The sequence below is a fragment of the Choloepus didactylus genome, chromosome 9, assembly GCF_015220235.1.
Source record: "Choloepus didactylus isolate mChoDid1 chromosome 9, mChoDid1.pri, whole genome shotgun sequence".
NCBI classification, from domain to species: Eukaryota; Metazoa; Chordata; class Mammalia; order Pilosa; family Megalonychidae; genus Choloepus; species Choloepus didactylus.
The window spans coordinates 22,964,548-22,982,705 of NC_051315.1; the positions used below are offsets into that span (position 1 = coordinate 22,964,548).

Genomic DNA, 18,158 nt, shown 5'->3' on the forward strand with positions numbered 1-18,158 from the left:
TTGGTGTATGCTGCACTTTTTGGATCTGTAATTTTATGTCTTTCATAAGAGATGGGAAATTTTCATTGATTATTTCCTTTATTATTGCTTCTGCCCCTTTTCCCTTCTTCTGGGACACCCATGACACATACATTCATGGGCTTCATGTTGTCATTCAATTCCCTGAGACGTTTGTCATATTTTTCCATTATTTTCCCTATCTTCTTTTGTGTATAGGATTTCAGGTGCCTTGTTCTCCAATTCCTGAGTGTTTTCTTCTGCCTCTTGAGATCTGCTGTTGTATGTCTCCGTTGTGTTTTTCATCTCTTGTGTTGTGCCTTTCATTTCCATAGATTCTGCCAGTTGTTTTTCAAACTTTTGATTTCTATCTTATGTTCACCCAGTGTTTTCTTTATAGCCTTCATCTCTTTTGTTATGTCTTCCTTGGACTCGTTGATTTGTTTTTTGATTGGATTTAGCGTATCTCTTTGAAAATCTTTAATAGATTGTTTCATTAAAGTGAAACAATATCTCAACTGTATCTTGATTGAGGTGTAAGATTGTTCCTTTGACTGGGCCATATCTTTGTTTTTCCTAGTATAGATTATAGTTTTCTGTTGTCTACCCATCTGGTTTCCTTGGTTACCCCAGTCAGATTTTCCCAGACCAGAACAGGTTCAGGTCTTAGAATTGGGTTATATTAAGGGTGTATCTTAGAGAAATGACAGACTTTCCTGTGAGGTTTCCAGTCTCTGTGTTTTTCCTAACCTGCCCAGCAGGTGGTGCCTGTAAGCCTGTCGCTCCTGACTGGTGTAAGAAGATGTTTTGGCTGTTTTCCCCCAGGCTCAGGGGTCTGAGTTCTGAAGGGAAAGCCAGCCCTAGAGCTGGGCCCCGCCTGCTTCCTCTTAGGGAAGATACACCCCCTAGAGAGTTATCTTCTGCATTTGAGTAGCTTCTTTGTCTCTGACTCTGTTATCTTCACCCTGTCTGGGTCAGAGTGCTGGGAACTGAAAATGGCTGAGGCACTCTCCACTGAACCACTCAGGTTAAAAAAGAGAGAAAGGTAAAGAAAGCCCCCTTTCAGAACCAGTTCATGGCCCTCTAGCTTTGCCTGTCAGTCAGAGAGCCCCTGGTCTTTCTGGCTCTTTAAGGTCAGTCATCTCTAAAAGCGTCTGTCTTGCTTGTTAGGGGTTTTGTCTATGTTTGTAGCTTGTGTTCAGCAGTTAATTAAAACCCCAGTTGGAGGTGAGCTGGGCTGTATTCACTGGCTCTGGGAATGCTGGTTTCTCCTACAGTGAGGGCTTTCAGCTCAGCCTGCTGTTTGAGGGAGGGGACTCCCAGCGTGGTTCTGCAGTTTTTACTTATAGATCTTATGCCGCGGTCTTAGCCATTCCACCCAATATAGGTTTATGTATGATGTGTGCACAGTCACAGTTGTCCCCCAGCAGTTGTTCCAGAATATTTACTAGCTGTTCTTGGTTATTTATCAATTGTTCCAGGGGACTAACTAAATTCCACTCTCTGTATGCCACCATCTTGCCCCTCCTGCCTACATTAGTTTTTTAAGGTAGCTTTATTGAGACATTAATTCACGGATCACACAGTTCACCCATTAAAGTGTACAATTAACTGGTTTTTAATATATTCACAGATACATGCAACCATCACCCAAGTCAGTTTTAGAACATTGCAGCACATCACAGATAAACCCTGGATCCCAGTCAAGATGGCAGAGTGAGAAGCTACAGGGCTCTGTTTGCCCACAAAAGTTTGAACAACCAGCAAGAACTGGCAGAATGATCTTTGTCAAAGCTCCAGAAAACAGTTAAAAGGCACATTTAAGTGCCTGTCTCTAAACTCTGAGATGCTGATCCCTTAGTGTATAACCTGATTGGTCTCTGAAACGATGCGTATCTCTGAGACACCTGAAACTCAGAGCTAGAGCTCGGCAGATATGAATGTCAGTATTAGTGCATACAGCAACTGTTGAAAAAAAAAGCTGAAAAAGAGCCCAGACTTCAATTAGTGATATGAATGAAGCAGATCTGGTTAAGACTAGGGCAAACCGGGCCAAAGGGTAAAGGTCGAAACTGACTGTGTCTTAAAACTTCAACTTCCATATGAGACCAAGGGAAGAGATGTCTATTTGGTGCAGGATCTATATTTTCTAAACAGTATAACTCTACAGTTGGTTTGTTCAAACACCACAATTACATGGAACTTTGAATAGGAAGTGAGATATGGTAGGTTAGTATAGATAAGAGTGAAATAGTGACACATCCCAAAGTAATTTGAGCAGATAATAAAACATATATTTACAGCCTCCCCCCCCCCCCCCGCCCCGAGTTGCTGGGGGAAGGTGCAGAAGTGTTGGACTTCCTCAACCGGACTGGTGTTGATGTTGTCACAAACATTGGGACTGGCACTTTGATGTGCTGAGCCCTTGATAGTGGGACTTGCCCTTATGAAGCTCGTTACTGCAAAGGAGAGGCTGAACTTGCATATAATTGTGCCTAAGAGTCTCCCCTTGAGTACCTCATTGTTGCTTAGATGTGGCCCTCTCTGTCTCTAACTGAGCCACCTCGGCAGGTGAACTCACTGCCCTCCCTGGTGCGTGGGACCTGACTCCCAGGGGTGTAAATCTCCCTGGCAACGAAGGATATGAGTCCCGGGGATGAATCTGGACCTGGCATCATGGGACTGAGAATATCTTCTTGACCAAAAGGGGGATGCAAAATGAGACAAAATAGTTTCAGTGGCTGAGAGATTTCAAATGGAGTCAACAGATCACTCTGGTGGAGATTCTTATGCACTATATAGATAACACCTCTTAGTTTTTAATGTATTTGAATAGCTAGAAGTAAATACCTGAAACTACCAAACTCCAATCCAGTAGTCTGGACTCCTGAAGATGATTATATAATAATGTAGATTACAAGGGGTGACAGTGTGATTGTGAAAATCTTGTGGATCACACTTCCTTTATCTAGTGCATGGATGGATGAGTAGAAAAATGGGGATAAAAACTAAATGACAAATAGGATGGGATGTGGGGGATGGTTTGGGTGTTCTTTTTTTACTTTCTTTTTTTATTCTTATTCTGATTCTTCTGATGTAAGGAAAATGTTCAGGAATAGATTGTGGTGGTGAACGCATAACTATATGATCGTACTGTGAATGGTTGATTGTATACCATGGATGATTGTATGGTATATGAATATATTTCAATAAAACTGAATTAAAAAAAAAGACACATTAAAAGTTAAGCATTGAATTAAGAAAAAGTCTGCTTAAAAGCAGTTGGATCTTGTGGAGCCTTGGCTGGTCCTTCCTCCACCCATCATCAGATCAGTGTCGTGATGGCCCAGGCTCACAGTGTGGATCTCTGAAACCAGTTTTGCAGGGAGCAGAGTAACCCTTGTGCACGTACTAGAAGCATGTATGTCTGGCCCAGTCTGTCTGGCGGTGGCCTGAGGGGCTTGCTGTCCTAGAAGTTGCCCTGCTTATGTAAGTTCGCTCACCCAAGCTTTCCTGTAGTATGCTGTGGGAGGGCAATCAAGTTGTGCTGCCTGAGACAAGGGATTGCTGATCATAGGGCATACAGTACTGTGCTCAGGACTGTAAGGAAACTGCTAGGAAAGAGGGTACATTCCTGTCCTTGTAAACAGGGGAATTCCCAGGGCTACATGCTTGTCCAAGACAAGACGTGTGCACAAAGCATCAGGGGGACTCCTATGCTTTAAGCTGAAACTACTCTCAAAATCATTGTATGAGCCCGAAAGGAAAGCACGTGCACAGGTCAGTCTTCAAAGACTGGGAATGGTGTTTCTTTTTCCTTTTTTTTTTTTTTTTTTTTTACATTAGCTCCTGGCATTCAAGGAAAGCTCTGTCATAACACTTAACTGGATACAAGCTGAAGGAACAGACTCCTCAGAGTCTAAAATTCCAACAATAACACATTAGAATATCAAAAAATGTCAAGGCTTCAACAAAATGATACAAAACTTATAAAGAAATGAGAACCAGTGACCCCAGGCAAAGAAGATTAAAGCTTTAGAAACTATCAAAGATGAGGACAGACCTGGGATAAACCAGAAAAAGACTTTTAAAACAGTTCTAATTATGCTCAAAGAGCTGAAGGAAAACATAGACAAGTAACTAAAGGAAATCAGGAAAACAGTAGATGAACACAAAGAGAATATTAATAGGAAGAGATGGGAATTATGAAAAGAAACCAAACAGCCAAAGATCACACAGTAACGGAACTTACAAATTCACTGGAGGGCTTGAATAGCAGATTGGAGCTGACAGAAGAATCAGAGAACTTGAAGATAAGACAATTGAAATCATTTAGTCTGAGAAGCAGAAAGAAGAAAGAATGAAGAAAAATGAACTGAGCCTCAGTAGCTTGTGGGACACCAGCAGACATACCAATACACATGTTGTGGTATTTCCAGGAGGAGAAGAAAGTGAAAGGGGCAGAGACAATAATCAAAGAAATAATGGCTGCCATCTTCCCAAATTTATCATCACTTAGCTGTACAATCCTTATCACTCTCCATTTTAAACAATTCTCATGACCCAAAACACCTTGTAGCTCCTGTCAGCCCTCAATTATTTGTCCCTAGTATTTGTGTAATACTAGTATGGTATTCCTATTAATTATAGTCCCTAGTATGTAATGTGTATATTTTTTCCATATACCCTTCTGTTGTCAACTCTCTGCATTAGTGTCATACCTTAGAAATATATCATGCAAGAATCTATATTTGTGGTGCTGATCTGTGGGAAACATGCCTTTAAACAACCACTTTCAATCCTATTCAACTTCATTACATCTCTGATATTTATAATCCCATTAAGAAACCATCATCACCCCTATTCATTACCATACTTTTGAATTACCATCGACATATCTGAACATATTCGATTATCATTCCCCCTCACTTGCTCATGTCTATTACTAGGTCCCCAATATTCTACATTATAATACATTGATTTTACCTTGTTCAGATAGTTCATAAAAGTGGCAATATACAATCTCTCTCCTTTTGTGTCTGACTTATTTCCCTCAGAATTATATTTCCAAGGTTCTTGCATGTTGCCATATGTTTCAGGACCTTGTTGCTTCTTACTGCTGCATTATATTCCATAGTATTTATATACCACATTTTGTTTATCCACTTGTCTGTTGAAGGACACTTGGATTGTTTCCATCTCTTGGCAATTATGAACAGTGCTGCTGTGAATATCGGTATACAAATGTCTGTTCATGTCACTGCTTTCGAATCTTCTGGGTATATGTCAAGAAGTGGAATTGCCAGATCATGGGGTAATTCAATATCTAGTTTTCTGAGAAGCTATCAAACTGTCTTCCAGAGGGGCTGTACCATTATACAGTTCTACCAGCAATGAATAAGGGTTCCAATTTTCCACAACCTCTCCAGCATTTGTAGTTTCCTCTTTGTTTGATGGCATCCATTCGTATTGGTGTGAGATGTTATCTCATTGTGGTCTTGATTTGCATCTCCCTAATAGCTGGTGAAGACGAACAATTTTGCTGTGTTTTTTACCCAGTTGTGTTTCCTCTTCATAGAAATGTCTTTTCATATATTTTGCCTATTTTATAATTGGGCTGTTTGTACTATTGTCATTGAGTTGTACCATTTCTTTATGTATGCAAGATATCAGTCTTATCAGATACATGGTTTCCAAAAATTTTCTCCCATTGCAATGGCTGCCCCTTCACCTTTTTGATAGATTCCTTTGAGGTACAGAAGCTTTTGATTTTGAGGAATTCCCATTTATCTGTTTTTTCTTTTGTTGCTTGTGCTTTGCATGTAAGATCTAAGAAGTGACCTCCTAATGCTAGGTCTTGAAGATGTTTTCCTACATTATCTTCTAGGAATTTTATGTTACTGTATCTTATATTGAGGTCTTTGATCCATTTGAGTTAATTTTTGTATACGGTGTGAGGTAGGGGTCCTCCTTCATTCTTTTTGTTATGGCTATCCAGTTCTCCCAGTTCCATTTGTTGAAGAGACTGTTCTGCTCCAGTTCATTGGATTTGTGGGCTTTATAAAAAATCAGTTAACTATGTATCTGGGGGTTTATTTCTGAACTCTCAGTTCAATTCTATTGATCAATATGTCTGTCTGTATGCCAATACCATGCTGTTTTGACCACTGTATCTTTATTATACTACGCTTCAAAGTCTGGAAGTGTAAGTCCTCCCACTTCAATCTTTCTTAAGATGCTTTTGACAATTTGAGGCCCCTTTTCCTTGCAAAATAACTAGCTTTTCCAAGTGTGCAAAGTAGGTTGTTGGAATTTTTATTGGAATTGCATTGAATCTGTGGATTAATTTGGGTAGAATTGACATTTTAACAATGTTTAGTCTTCCTATTCATGAGCATGAAATATTTTTCCACCTATTTAGGTCTTTTTCTATTTCTTTTAGTAAAAGATTGTAGTTTTCTGTGTAGAGGTCTTTTACGTCCTTGGTTAAGTTTATTCCTAGTTACTTGATTTTTTTTTAGTTGCTGTTGTGAATGGATTTTTTTTTTTTTTTATTGCTTCTTCAGTTAGCTCATTACTAGTGTATAGGAAGATTACCAACTTATGTGCATTAATCTTATATCCTGCCACTCTGTTGAATTTGTTTATTAGCTCAAGTAGCTTTGTGGTTGATTTCTCAGGGTTTCCTAAATATAAGATCCTATCATCTGCAAATAATGACAGTTTTACTTCTTCCTTTCTAATTTTGATACCTTTTATGTCTTTGTCTTGGCAGATTGCTCTAGCTAGAACTTCTAGCACAATGTTGAATAATAGAGGTGACAGTGGCCATCCTTGTCTTGTTTCCAATCTTAGGGGGAAGGCTTTCAGCCTCTCACTGTTGAGTACTGTGCTGGCTGTGGGTTTTCATATATGCCCTTTATCGTATTGAGGAAGTTTCCTTCAATTCCTACTTTTGAAGTGTTTTTATCAAAAAGGAATGTTGAATTTTATCAGATGTTTTTTCAGCATCTATTGAGATGATCATTTGATTTTTCCCTGTTGGTTTGTTAATGTGTTGAATTACATTAATTGATTTTCTTATGTTGAACAAAACTTGTATGCCAGGAATGAACCCCACTTGGTTGTGGTTTATAATTTTTTTAATGTGCCTTTGGATTCGATTTGCAAGTATTTTGTTTAGGATTTTTGCATCTATATTTATTAGGGAGATTGGCATATATTTTTCCTTTTTTTGTGGTATCTTTATCTGGTTTTGGTATCAGAGTGATATTAGCTACATAAAATGAGTTAGGTAGTGTTCCATTTTCTTCAATTTTTTAAAAGTGTTTGAGCAGAAATAGTGTCAGTTCTTTTTGGAAAGTTTGGTAAAATTCTCCTGTGAAGCCATCTGGTCCTGAGCTTTTATTGTAGGTAGATTTTTGATGACTGATTGAATCTGTTTGCTTGTGATTGGTTTGTTGAGGTCTTCTATTTCTTTGTGGATCAGTCTAGGATGTTCGTATGTTTCCGGGAAATTGTCCATTTCTTTTAAATTGTGTTGCTTGTTGGCATGCAGTTCATAGTATCTTGTTATGCTTTTTGTTATTTCTTTGGGATCTGTAGTAGTTATCTCCTTCTCTTATCTGTTTCTGTTTATTTGGGTCTTCTCTCTTTTTGACTTTGTCAGATCTGTCAATCTTTTTGATCTCGAAGAACCAACTTTTGGTTTTATTTATTCTTTTTTTGTTGTTGTTCTCCAGCTCATTGATTTCTGCTTTAATATTGGTTATTTCTTTTCATCTACTTGCTTTAGTGTTAGTTTGCTGATCATTCTCTAGCCTCTTCAGTTGTTCAGTTAGGTCTTTAGTTTTAGTACTTTCTTGCTTTTTGATATGTAAATTTAGAGCTATAAGTTTGCCTCTCAGCATTGCCTTTGCTGCATCGCATAGGTTTTGATATGTTGTGTTCTCAATTCCATTCGTCTCTAGAAATTTACTGATTTCTCTTGCAATTTCTTCTTTGACTCACTGGTTGTTTAGGAGTGTGTTGTTTAATCTCCATATGTTTGTGAAAGATCTGGTTCTTTGGTGGTTGTTGATTTCTGGTTGCATTCCATTGTGGTCAGGAATGTGCTTTGAATAATTTCAGTCTTTTTAAATTTATTAAGACTTGTTTTGTGCCTCAGCATATGATCTATCCTGGAAAACGTTCCATGGGCACTAGAGAAGAAGGTATATTCTGGTACTTTGGATGTAAGTACAATCTATATATGTCTGTTAGGTCTAATTAATTTATCATATTGTTTAAGTTCTCAATTTCCTTATTGGTCCTCTCTCTAGTTCTATCTATAGAAGAGAGTGGTGAATTGAAGTCCCCCATTGTTATTTTAGATGTGTCTATTGTTCCCTTCAGTTTAGCCAATGTTTTTCTCAGGTATTTTGGAGCTCGTTGATTGGGCACATGTGCTGGTTTCGATGTATTATGTCCCCCAAAACGCCATTATCTTTGATGTAATCTTGTGTGGGCAGATGTATTATTGTTGATTAGATTGTAATTCTTTGAGTGTTTCCTTGGAGATGTGACTCATGCAACTGTCAGTGATGACTCTGATTGGATAGTTTCCATGGAGGTGTGACCCCACCCATTCAGGGTGGGTCTGAATTAGTTCAGTGGAGCACTGTATAAGCTCAGACAGAAGGAGTGACATTGCTGCAGCCAAGAGGGACACTTTGAAGAATGCACAGAAGCCGAGAGAGGAGCTGCAGATGAGAGACAGTTTGAAGATGGCCGTTGAAAGCAGTCTTTTGCTCCAGAAAAGCTAAGAGAGGACAAACACCCCAAGAGCAACTAAGAGTGGCATTTTTGAGGAACTGCAGCCTAGAGAGGAACGTCCTGGGAGAAAGCCCTTTTGAAACCAGAACTTTGGAGCAGATGCCGGCCACATGCCTTCCCAGCTAACAGAGGTTTTCCGGACATCATTGGCCATCCTCCAGTGAAGGTACCCAATTGTTGATGTGTTACCTTGGACACTTTATGGCCTTAAGACTGTAACTGTGTAACCAAATAAACCCCCTTTTACAAAAGCCAATCCATCTCTGGTGTCTTGTGTTCTGGCAGCCTTAGCAAAGTAGAACAGCACATAAACATTTTATTTCTTCTTGATGAATTATCCCTTTTATTAATATATAGGGTCCTTCTTTGTCTCTTATGACCTCTTTGCATTTTAATTCTATTTTGTCCGATATTAGTATAGCTATCCCAGCTTTCTTTTGATTGCAGTTTGTATAGTATATTTTTTTCCATCCTTTCACTTTCATTCTCTTTGTGTCGCAGGGTCTAAGACAAGTCTCTTGTCAACAGCCGATCAATGGGTCATATTATTTAATCCATTCTACCAGTTTGTGTCTTTTAATTTGGAAAGTTTAATCCATTCACATCCAGAGTTATTACTGTGAAGGGAGTTCCTGAACCAGCCATCTTATCCTTTGGATTTTAGTTGTTAGATGTATTTTTTTTCCCTCTCTCTTTTTTTCCTTTAATAATGCTTCAGTTCTGTGTTCTTCTCTAGACCTCTCTCTCCTTTCTCCTTTGGTGGAACTCCTTTTAGTATTTCTTGCAGGGCAGGTTTCTTGTTAACAAATTCAGTGTTTCTTTGTGAAAATTTTAAATTTTCCCTCAATTTTGAAGGAGAGGTTTGCTGCATCAAGAATTCTCAGCTGGCAAGTTTTCTGTTTAAGAATCTGAAATATGTCATACCACCACCTTCTTGCCTCCATGGTGCCCGCTGAATAGTCAGTACTTAGTCTTATGTTGTCTCCCTTCTGTGTGGTGAATTGCTTCTCTCTTGCTGCTTTCAGAAGTTTCTCCTCCTCTTCACCATTTGACAATCTAATCAGTATATGTCTCGGAGTAGGTTTGTTTGGATTTATTCTGTTTGGAGTTCCTTGTGTATCTTTGATTTGTATGTTTATGTCATTTAGCATGTTTGAGAAGTTTTCCTCAACTGTTTCTTGAAGCACTCTTCCTAGCCATTTACCCTTCTCTTCTCTTTTTGGGACACCAGTGATATCTGTATTTGTTTGCTTCATAGTCATCATTTCTCTGAGATCCATTTAAAATTTTTTGTTTTTTTTCCCCATTTGTTCTTTTGTGTTTTCACATTCAGTTATCTGTCCTCAAGTTCACTTATCCTTCCTTCTGCCTCTTCAAATCTGCTGTTGTTTGTCTCTAGCATATATATATATATGTATATTTATATGTATATGTATATTTATTTTATATATATATTTCTTTTATTGAGGTTGTTCAGATACCATGCAACTATCCGAAGATCCAAAGTGTATAATCAGTTGCCCACGGCACCACCATACAGCTGTGCATCCATCAACACAATTTTTTTTTTTCAATTTTTAGAACATTTTCACTACTCCAGAAAAGAAAGAAAGACAAAAAAAAGGAAACTCAGATCCTCCCATACCCCTAACCAAGCCCCCCCCCCTCCATTATTGATTCATAGTTTTGGTATAGTACATTTATTACTGTTGATGAAAGAATGTTGAAATACTAACTGTAGTATATAGTTTGCAATAGGTATATATTTTTTCCCTATATGCCTCTATTATTAACCTCTAGTTATAGTGACATACATTTGTTCTAGTTTGTGAGAGAGATTTCTGCTATTTGTGTAGTTAATCATGGACATTGTCTACCCCAAAATTCACTGTTTTATACATTCCCATCTTTTAACCTCCAACTTTCCTTCTGGTGACATGCATGACTCTGAGCTTACCCTTTCCACCACCTTCACACATCTTTTAGCAGTGTTAGTTATTCTCATTACATGCTACCATCACCCCTGTCCATTTCCAAATATTTTAAGTTCACCCTAGTTGAACATTCTGCTCATGATAAATAACCGCTCCCCATTCTTTAGCCTCATTCTATATCCTGGTAGCTTGTATTTCCTATCTATGAGTTTACATATTATAATTAGTTCATATCAGTGAGACCCTGTAATATTTGTCTTTATGTGTCTGCCTTATTTCACTCAATATAGTGCCCTTAAAGTTTCTTCATCAACCCATTTCTTTTAAGATGGTTTTGTTCAAACATTATACATTTCGTCCTAAGTATCAATTGTTGGTTCCCTGTATAGTCACGTATTTATGTATTGAGCACCATCGCCACTCTATGTAGGACCTTTCTTCCACAAAGACGGAGGAAGAGTCAAAGAAGGCGGAGAGGGAAAAGAAAAAGGCAAGAGAGAGAAAAACAACCAACCAACCAAAAAAACTTGATAGCTAGAAGGTGACAAATGGAAAGATAGCATTTAACCTACAGTAGAATAAGGAGTCAGATAACATCACCAATGCCAGGAGTCCCATACCCTTCCCCTATTCCCCCCTCCCCGTATGCATCTAGCTTTGGTATATTGCTTTTGTTACGTTAAAGGAAGAGAAATACGTTTCTGTTAATTCTGGTCTCTAGTTTGCATTGATTATATTTTCCTCCCAATCCCACCCTATTTTTTACACCTTGCAGTGTTGACATTCATTTGTTCTACCTCATGTAAAAACATGCTTTTACCTTTTTTTTTTTTTTCCAATCGTTGAGCACCCTAGGTTTCCCTGAGTTACACAGTCCCAGTCTTGATTGTTTGTCTTTTGTTCTGGTGTCCCACATGATCCCAGCCTTTCTCTTTCAGCCATATTCACAGTCATCTTTGTTCAGTGTACTTACATTGCTGTGCTACTATCTCCCAAAATTGTTTTTCAAACCTCTCACTCCTGTCTTTTCCTTTCTGTTTGCAGTACTTCCTTTAGTGTTTCCTGTAGAGCAGGTATCTTGTTCACAAACTCTGTCATTGTCTGTTTGTCAGAGGATATTTTAAGCTTTCCCTCATATCTGAAGGATAGTTTTGCTAGATATAGGATTCTTGGTTGGTGGTTTTTCTCTTTCAGTATCTTAAATATATCACCCCACTTCCTTCTTGCCTCTGTGGTTTCTATTGAGAAATCCCCACATAGTCTTATCAAGCTTCCTATGTATATGATAGATCGCTTCTCTCTTGCTGCTTTCAGGATTCTCTCTTTATCTTTGATGTTTGATAATCTGATTATTAAGTGTCTTGGCATAGGCCTATTCAGATCTATTCTGTTTGGGGTATGCTGCTCTTCTTGGATCTGTAATTTTATGTCTTTCATAAGAGATGGGAAATTTTCATTGGTTATTTCCTCTGTTATTGCTTCTGTCCCTTTTCCCTTCTCTTCTCCTTCTGGGACACTAATGACACGTAAATTCTTGCTTTTCATTTTGTCTTTAAGTTCCTGGAGATGTTGCTCATATTTTTCCATTCTTTTCTCTATGTGTCGTTTTGTGTGTAGGCTTTCAGATCCCTTGTTCTCCAGTTCCTGAGTGTTTTCTTCTGCCTCTTGAGATCTGCTGTTGTATGTTTCCATTATGTCTTTCATCTCTTTGTTGTGCCTTTCATTTCCATAGATTCTGCCAGTTGGTTTTTCAACTTTGAATTTGTACCTTATGTACGTCCTGTGTTTTCATTGTATGGTTCAGCTCTTTCACCATATCTTCCCTAACGTTTTCAAATTGACTTATCATTAGTTGTTTCAATTCCTGCATCACAGTTGAAGTGCGAATTTGTTCCTCTGACCGGACCATAACCTCATTTTTCTTGGTGTAGGCTGTAGTTTTCTATTGTCTAGGCATGGTTTCCTTGGTTACCTAATCAGGCCTCCCCAGACCAGAATGGCCTAAGGTCTCAGAAGGAAGAAATATTCAGTATCTGGTTTCCCTGAGGGTGTGTCTTAGAAAATTGGTACACCCTCTGATGCCTCCGGTCACTGTGCTTTTCTGCCCAGCAGGTGGCGCCTGGTATCCTATAATTCTTGACTGGTGTAAGGAGGTGTGGCTCTTTTTCCCCAAGTTCTGAATGAAAGGCAGGTAGTAGAGCTGGGCCCCACCCCTTTCCTCCTAGAGAAGATAGACCCCCTATGTGGAGGTCATTAGCATTTCAGTGGTCTCTGTCTGCCTGTGCTATACCCTTGCCTGGGTCACAGAACTGGGAACTGAAAATGGTTGAGGCTTTCTCCACTGAGCTGAAAAAGGAACAGAGAGTCCCCTTCAGAGCTAGTCCGAGGTGACCCTCTGGCTCTGCAAGGTCAGTCATCACCCAAAGCCTCTGTCTACTTGTTGGGGTTTCATACCTTGTAGTGAGCAGTTCACACTCGCTAATTAATCCAGTTGGAGCTCAGCTGAGCTATATTTGCTTACTGGGAGAAAGCTTCTCTCTGGCACCAGGAGGCTTTGTAGCTCGGGCTGTGGGGGAGGGGTCTCCTGATTTGGATTGGCAGTTTTTACTTACAGATATTATGCTGTGATTGCGGGCATTCCTCCCAATTCAGGTTGGTGTATGGTGAGTGGACGGTCACGTTTGTCCCCCTGCAGTTATTCCGGATTATTTACTAGTTGTTTCTGGTTTTTTTAGTTGCTCCAGAGGGACTCCTTAGCTTCTTCTCCTCTCTATGCCGCCATCTTAGATCCTCCCTCTAGTATATTTTTAATTTGAGCCACAGTGTCTTTTATTTCCATAAGGTCTGTTATGGAAAGAGCAAATTAGCTCTTTCAGATTCTTCTTTATGGTCTTGTAGAGTCTTCTTGATTTTCTTTGTCTTTAGCCATGTCATTGAAATTTGGAGATTTGTTTGTACTTCTTTAATTAATTGCTGCAAATTTTGTGTCTCTTGTGGCTTTTTAATTTGTTCGTTTTGCCTAGCCATATCTTTTACTCCTTCAAGTGCTTTGTAATTTTCTGTTGGCCTTGGAGCATTTGTTTGTCTTGATAGGGTTATTTTGGAAATGCAGAATTATATGAGCATTTATGTATAATTTAGTTTGCTGGAGTGCCATTTCCCAATTCCACCAGCAGGTGGTGCTCTTGAGATACAGCTTCCTGGAGTGTAGTTTTCCTAACCTACCAGCAGGTGGTGCTCTCAAGTAGGTCTTCTGGAACTTCTCCTGTGTGATGGTCAGTGTCCAAACTGGATGGGGAACCGATCAGTGTACCGGATCTCTGTGTGTACTGGGTAATGCCTGTCCTGGGACTGTGATGCCGGCCCTGAGCAGGTAGTCAGGGAGTCCGATCAAGGGTACCCTGCAGATGGAGCGTGGGCCCTCCCTACTAGTTCTCTGCCTGCCTTGCTCCTGGGAGTCTCTGGGGTGTGGGTGGGAGCGGCCCCTGATCGCTTGTATGGCACTTGCCTCCTTCCCTGCTTCTCACTGTTGCCCTCCCCGTCGGACTTCCGTGGAGGGGGAGAGCAATCACTGCCCACCGGATCCTTCACAGGAGCTCCCTGCTGTCTCATTGTGGGCGATCACCCTCCAGCAGACTGTCAAGGTAGATGCACAGGAGTGGAGAGCTGCTGCTGCTCACTCTCTTGCCCGGTGATGGTTTTGCTGCTGCCAGGTGGGGTTGGGGGTGGCGGTCTGAGGCAGAACAAACTCAACTGGGTCCAGCTGCCATCTCTTCTCCGTTTTTTTTGTCAGTGTCACCTCCACGTACTGTGGGGGACCCTTTATGGCAGGTCACACTGAAACTGCAGTCCCTGATGTCCTCTCGTCCCTTTCTAGTTAGTTTCACGGAGGAGGAGAAGCCCGTTGCACCTCACCTATTCCACCATCTTCCTGGAAGTCCACTAGATTAATTTTGATGAACTAGAGTTATGTCTGCTTCTAAAAGTAAATATATGCCATACTGGAATTTGGTGTCCTGACTATACGAATTGAAGGAGGGAGATTATAGAGTTCTGTTTTTGAGTTGAGGTAAATTTTCTTGAAAAGTCTGTTTTGGGGACAATTCGGATGCCTTGACTTTATTGAAGATAAGCTATCTCTTTGAGATAGCTATTGGTAAGGTGGACATTAGTACCTTCAATCTAGTAGTAGTGTCAGACAAGGAACTCTATCATTTCAAAAGAACATTTCAAGCTTTACTTCAAGCTTGAAAAAGGGAATTATCTCATTTTCTATACTTCTCCCCCTTCCATACTTTTAGCCTTATCTGCTCTATAAGTTATTCTCCTAGCAAACCAAGCTGTTATGTACTAAATTATATTACTTATTGCAGCTTCAGACTTTTGTTGTAGGCCGCCATGTATGCCTTAATTTTACACAGGTTAACCTCACTTTAAGGAAAGCCCATATATAAACATCATTATTTGTCATATGTATCATACCTGGTGATTATTCTCCTAGTAAAAGGATTGCTGTTTGATGTATTTTGTAATAAGTTATCCCTAGGACATTTAAAATAAGATTCAACTTAATTTAGAATTGTAAATAACTTGCCAGGAAAATATATAACCATTCAAGTGTTATATATTAGTTACAGTCATGAAAATTTTTTTTTTTTTTTTTTTTTTTTTAGTTCAGTAAGTCACAGAATCACTGATTATATATTTTCTGTCTAGTTTGTAACTATCTCTTTACTTGATTGGTATTTCCTGCCTCATAGTGGTGCTATGCCGTAATGACTGTTTTATCTCTCCATGTAAAGAATAGTTATGGGATGTTAGAGGCCTGATGTTGGAAAATTCTCCTGTATGGTTATGATATATAAGTAATGGACTGTTTTGAACTCTTAATTAAAATATGTTTTCAAATAGTTCCTGTTGAAATGAAAAGATTTGAATGTTAAAGCTTGATAAAGCACTTTGCAGAAACTTCTTAAATAAATAATTGCTGTAGATCGTATTTCACTTGAATTGATTTTACAGACTGCTTCCTTTGGAAGCAGTTTCTGGTGTCCAGTAGTGCTGTGTGCTCTAATACATAGTGATACCAGGCTTGAGCTTTTTATAACAAAGGTTTATTTTATTGCCATGTCAGTTCTTAATTTAATACATTTATTAAGGACTTGTGAAATCTTATAAAATTGTGAAATTTAATCATTTTCTGTTAAAAAGTAACTATGGTAGAAATTCTGCTATTGACAGGAAGGTTTTTATTTGCATGTGAAAAGGTGTTGAATGTACTTTATATTCGTGATTCATATACTGACATCTTCCAGGAAAATTATTGGAATATTATATGTTTGTATGTTACTTGATAGTTAATAGTTTAGGAGAATTCTCTTTTTAAAGGATCACTGTGGTAAATCATTTATAAAGCAGTGTCCTGTTAGTTTTATTTACTTAAATATTCTTTTTCTTTTTTCTTTCATTATATAGAGCATAGCTATAGATCGAAACTTTTAGATTAATGGGCAGAGAAAGGGGAAAATCCCTGTAGTTAATAAATGTAATAAACATAAACATATTGAATACTTTAAAGTGAATATTCTTCCATTTTATTTTTAAATACAGGGTATATTTACTTCCTGCACCTGGGAAGAGAAATCAGATGAAATTTCCTTTGCTGATTTCAAGTTCTCAGTCACTCACCATCATCTTGTACAAGAGTCCAGTGACAAAGAAGGAAAAGATGAATTGGCAGAAGGTAAGTTTTTACTGCATATTTCTTAAGTTGACTTTTGAGAGTGTTTATCATTTTGGATCATGAATTTAGCTCTCTTAATTCAGCATTATCCTGTGGAAATGTTTTGCATGTGCAAAGTTGTTTCACTACCTCTGAAATAAGAGTGTAGTCTTTTCAGAGAAAGAATTACTGTGTCATTCACTTTAAGACAAATTAAGTCAGCACTTATTTATTGAGTAAATAACATGTGCTAGGAACTCTGCTAAGCCTTGTTGAACACAAACTTAAGAAACTTACTTTACATAAGGGAGGTAAGATCTATATTGAAATAACAATAATAGAATGGTAAGTGCCATCCCAAAGTACAGATAAAAGTCAACTGGAGGGAAAAAGATCACTTTTAATTGGAAGAATTCAGAGAACATGTTATAGAGAGTGAGGCAATTGAACTGGGCCTTGAAGGATTAAAACAAAGAAAATCTGTATTGATTATTTAGTGTGGTTTTAGCTTTGCCTCAAACTTTGGAGTCAGACCAAGTGGATTAAATTCTGGCTCTTATACTTATTGGCTACTTGATCTAAGTTTCTCATTTGTAAAATGAAGTAATACTAATTGGAGGGCTGTTGTGATGTTTTAATGAGATATTATACACAAGCATCTCTCCCATTAACCTGGCCTATTCTAGCTAATCAGTAAATGATTGCTATTAGGTCAAATCTTCCAAAATCTTCTGGTCCTGAGTTAGTGAACAAGGTATTGCATAAACATGAATTTTGGAGCTCTCAGTCAGATACACTTTTTTGTTCACTAAGAAAATAAATATGTAGAATATGTGTTGTTTTTCTTGTCAAAACAGATTTTTAAGTGTAGCTGTGAAATAGTCTTGCCTTTTTTTATGTAGAAATAGAATCGTATTACCTTTTCTATTATATATAGTTTTCTTCCAAACAAAACAGTGCGCATTTGTATTCAGATTCATAAACTAGGACATATATCATTACAGTGTATACACATGTGGAAGACTGTAGTGCAGGAAGTAAAATAATCAAAATATAAATAAGTGTACATTAGGAATAAGGGGATGAGGTAAATGTATGCAGTTGGTGGGAAATCTGATAGTAGTCCTGGGATGTCTGTTTCTAGCATTCCACTGATTAACGAAGGAAACTGTTCAAGATAGAGGATTTTTAAGTGCTCTTAATTTGAGGAAAGATCATACATGAAGGAAAAGCTGTTGTTGTAATAAGTTCTTTCTTTAAGAGGGTTTAAAACTAAAGGAAGCTTAGAATAAGTGTTTTTGAGATGAACATATGAAGGGGACTGTGATATAAGAAAAGATGAATATTTGAATTTAAGATCCTTAAGGCTTTATTGTTGCGTGTATGTTTGTACTATGTAGTTTTCTTTTCATTTGGATGTGTAAGTTATACAGAAGCCATCAACTCAGTTAATGTGCAGATACACATTTGTTTAAAAGTATATGTCATCAGAGGTCAGATTTGCGTGCTGCTCTGTTATTTAGTTGGAGTTGCTTATTGTTTTTAATTAAATAGAGAGTCAAGTCATTACTGTTCTCCTATTTATTCTTTTAGCAAATTAACAAAATATAAATATCTTAAGCAATTATAACTATATAGTACAAGGAAATGTTTTTGTTATGAACAGTTTAGATTACTTTTTATGCTTTGGA

The 18,158-nt window shown here is 38.2% G+C and overlaps 1 protein-coding gene across 2 annotated transcripts in view; it reads left to right on the forward strand.

Moving 5' to 3' along the window:
- Window positions 1-18,158, forward strand: part of RAB3GAP1 (RAB3 GTPase activating protein catalytic subunit 1) — a 169,333-nt gene that overhangs the window by 36,981 nt on the left and 114,194 nt on the right. For both annotated transcript variants that reach the window (XM_037850358.1, XM_037850359.1), the window contains exon 4: window positions 16,356-16,488. In XM_037850358.1, the coding sequence (XP_037706286.1) occupies window positions 16,356-16,488 (133 nt within the window). The remainder of the gene's footprint in view (window positions 1-16,355; window positions 16,489-18,158) is intronic.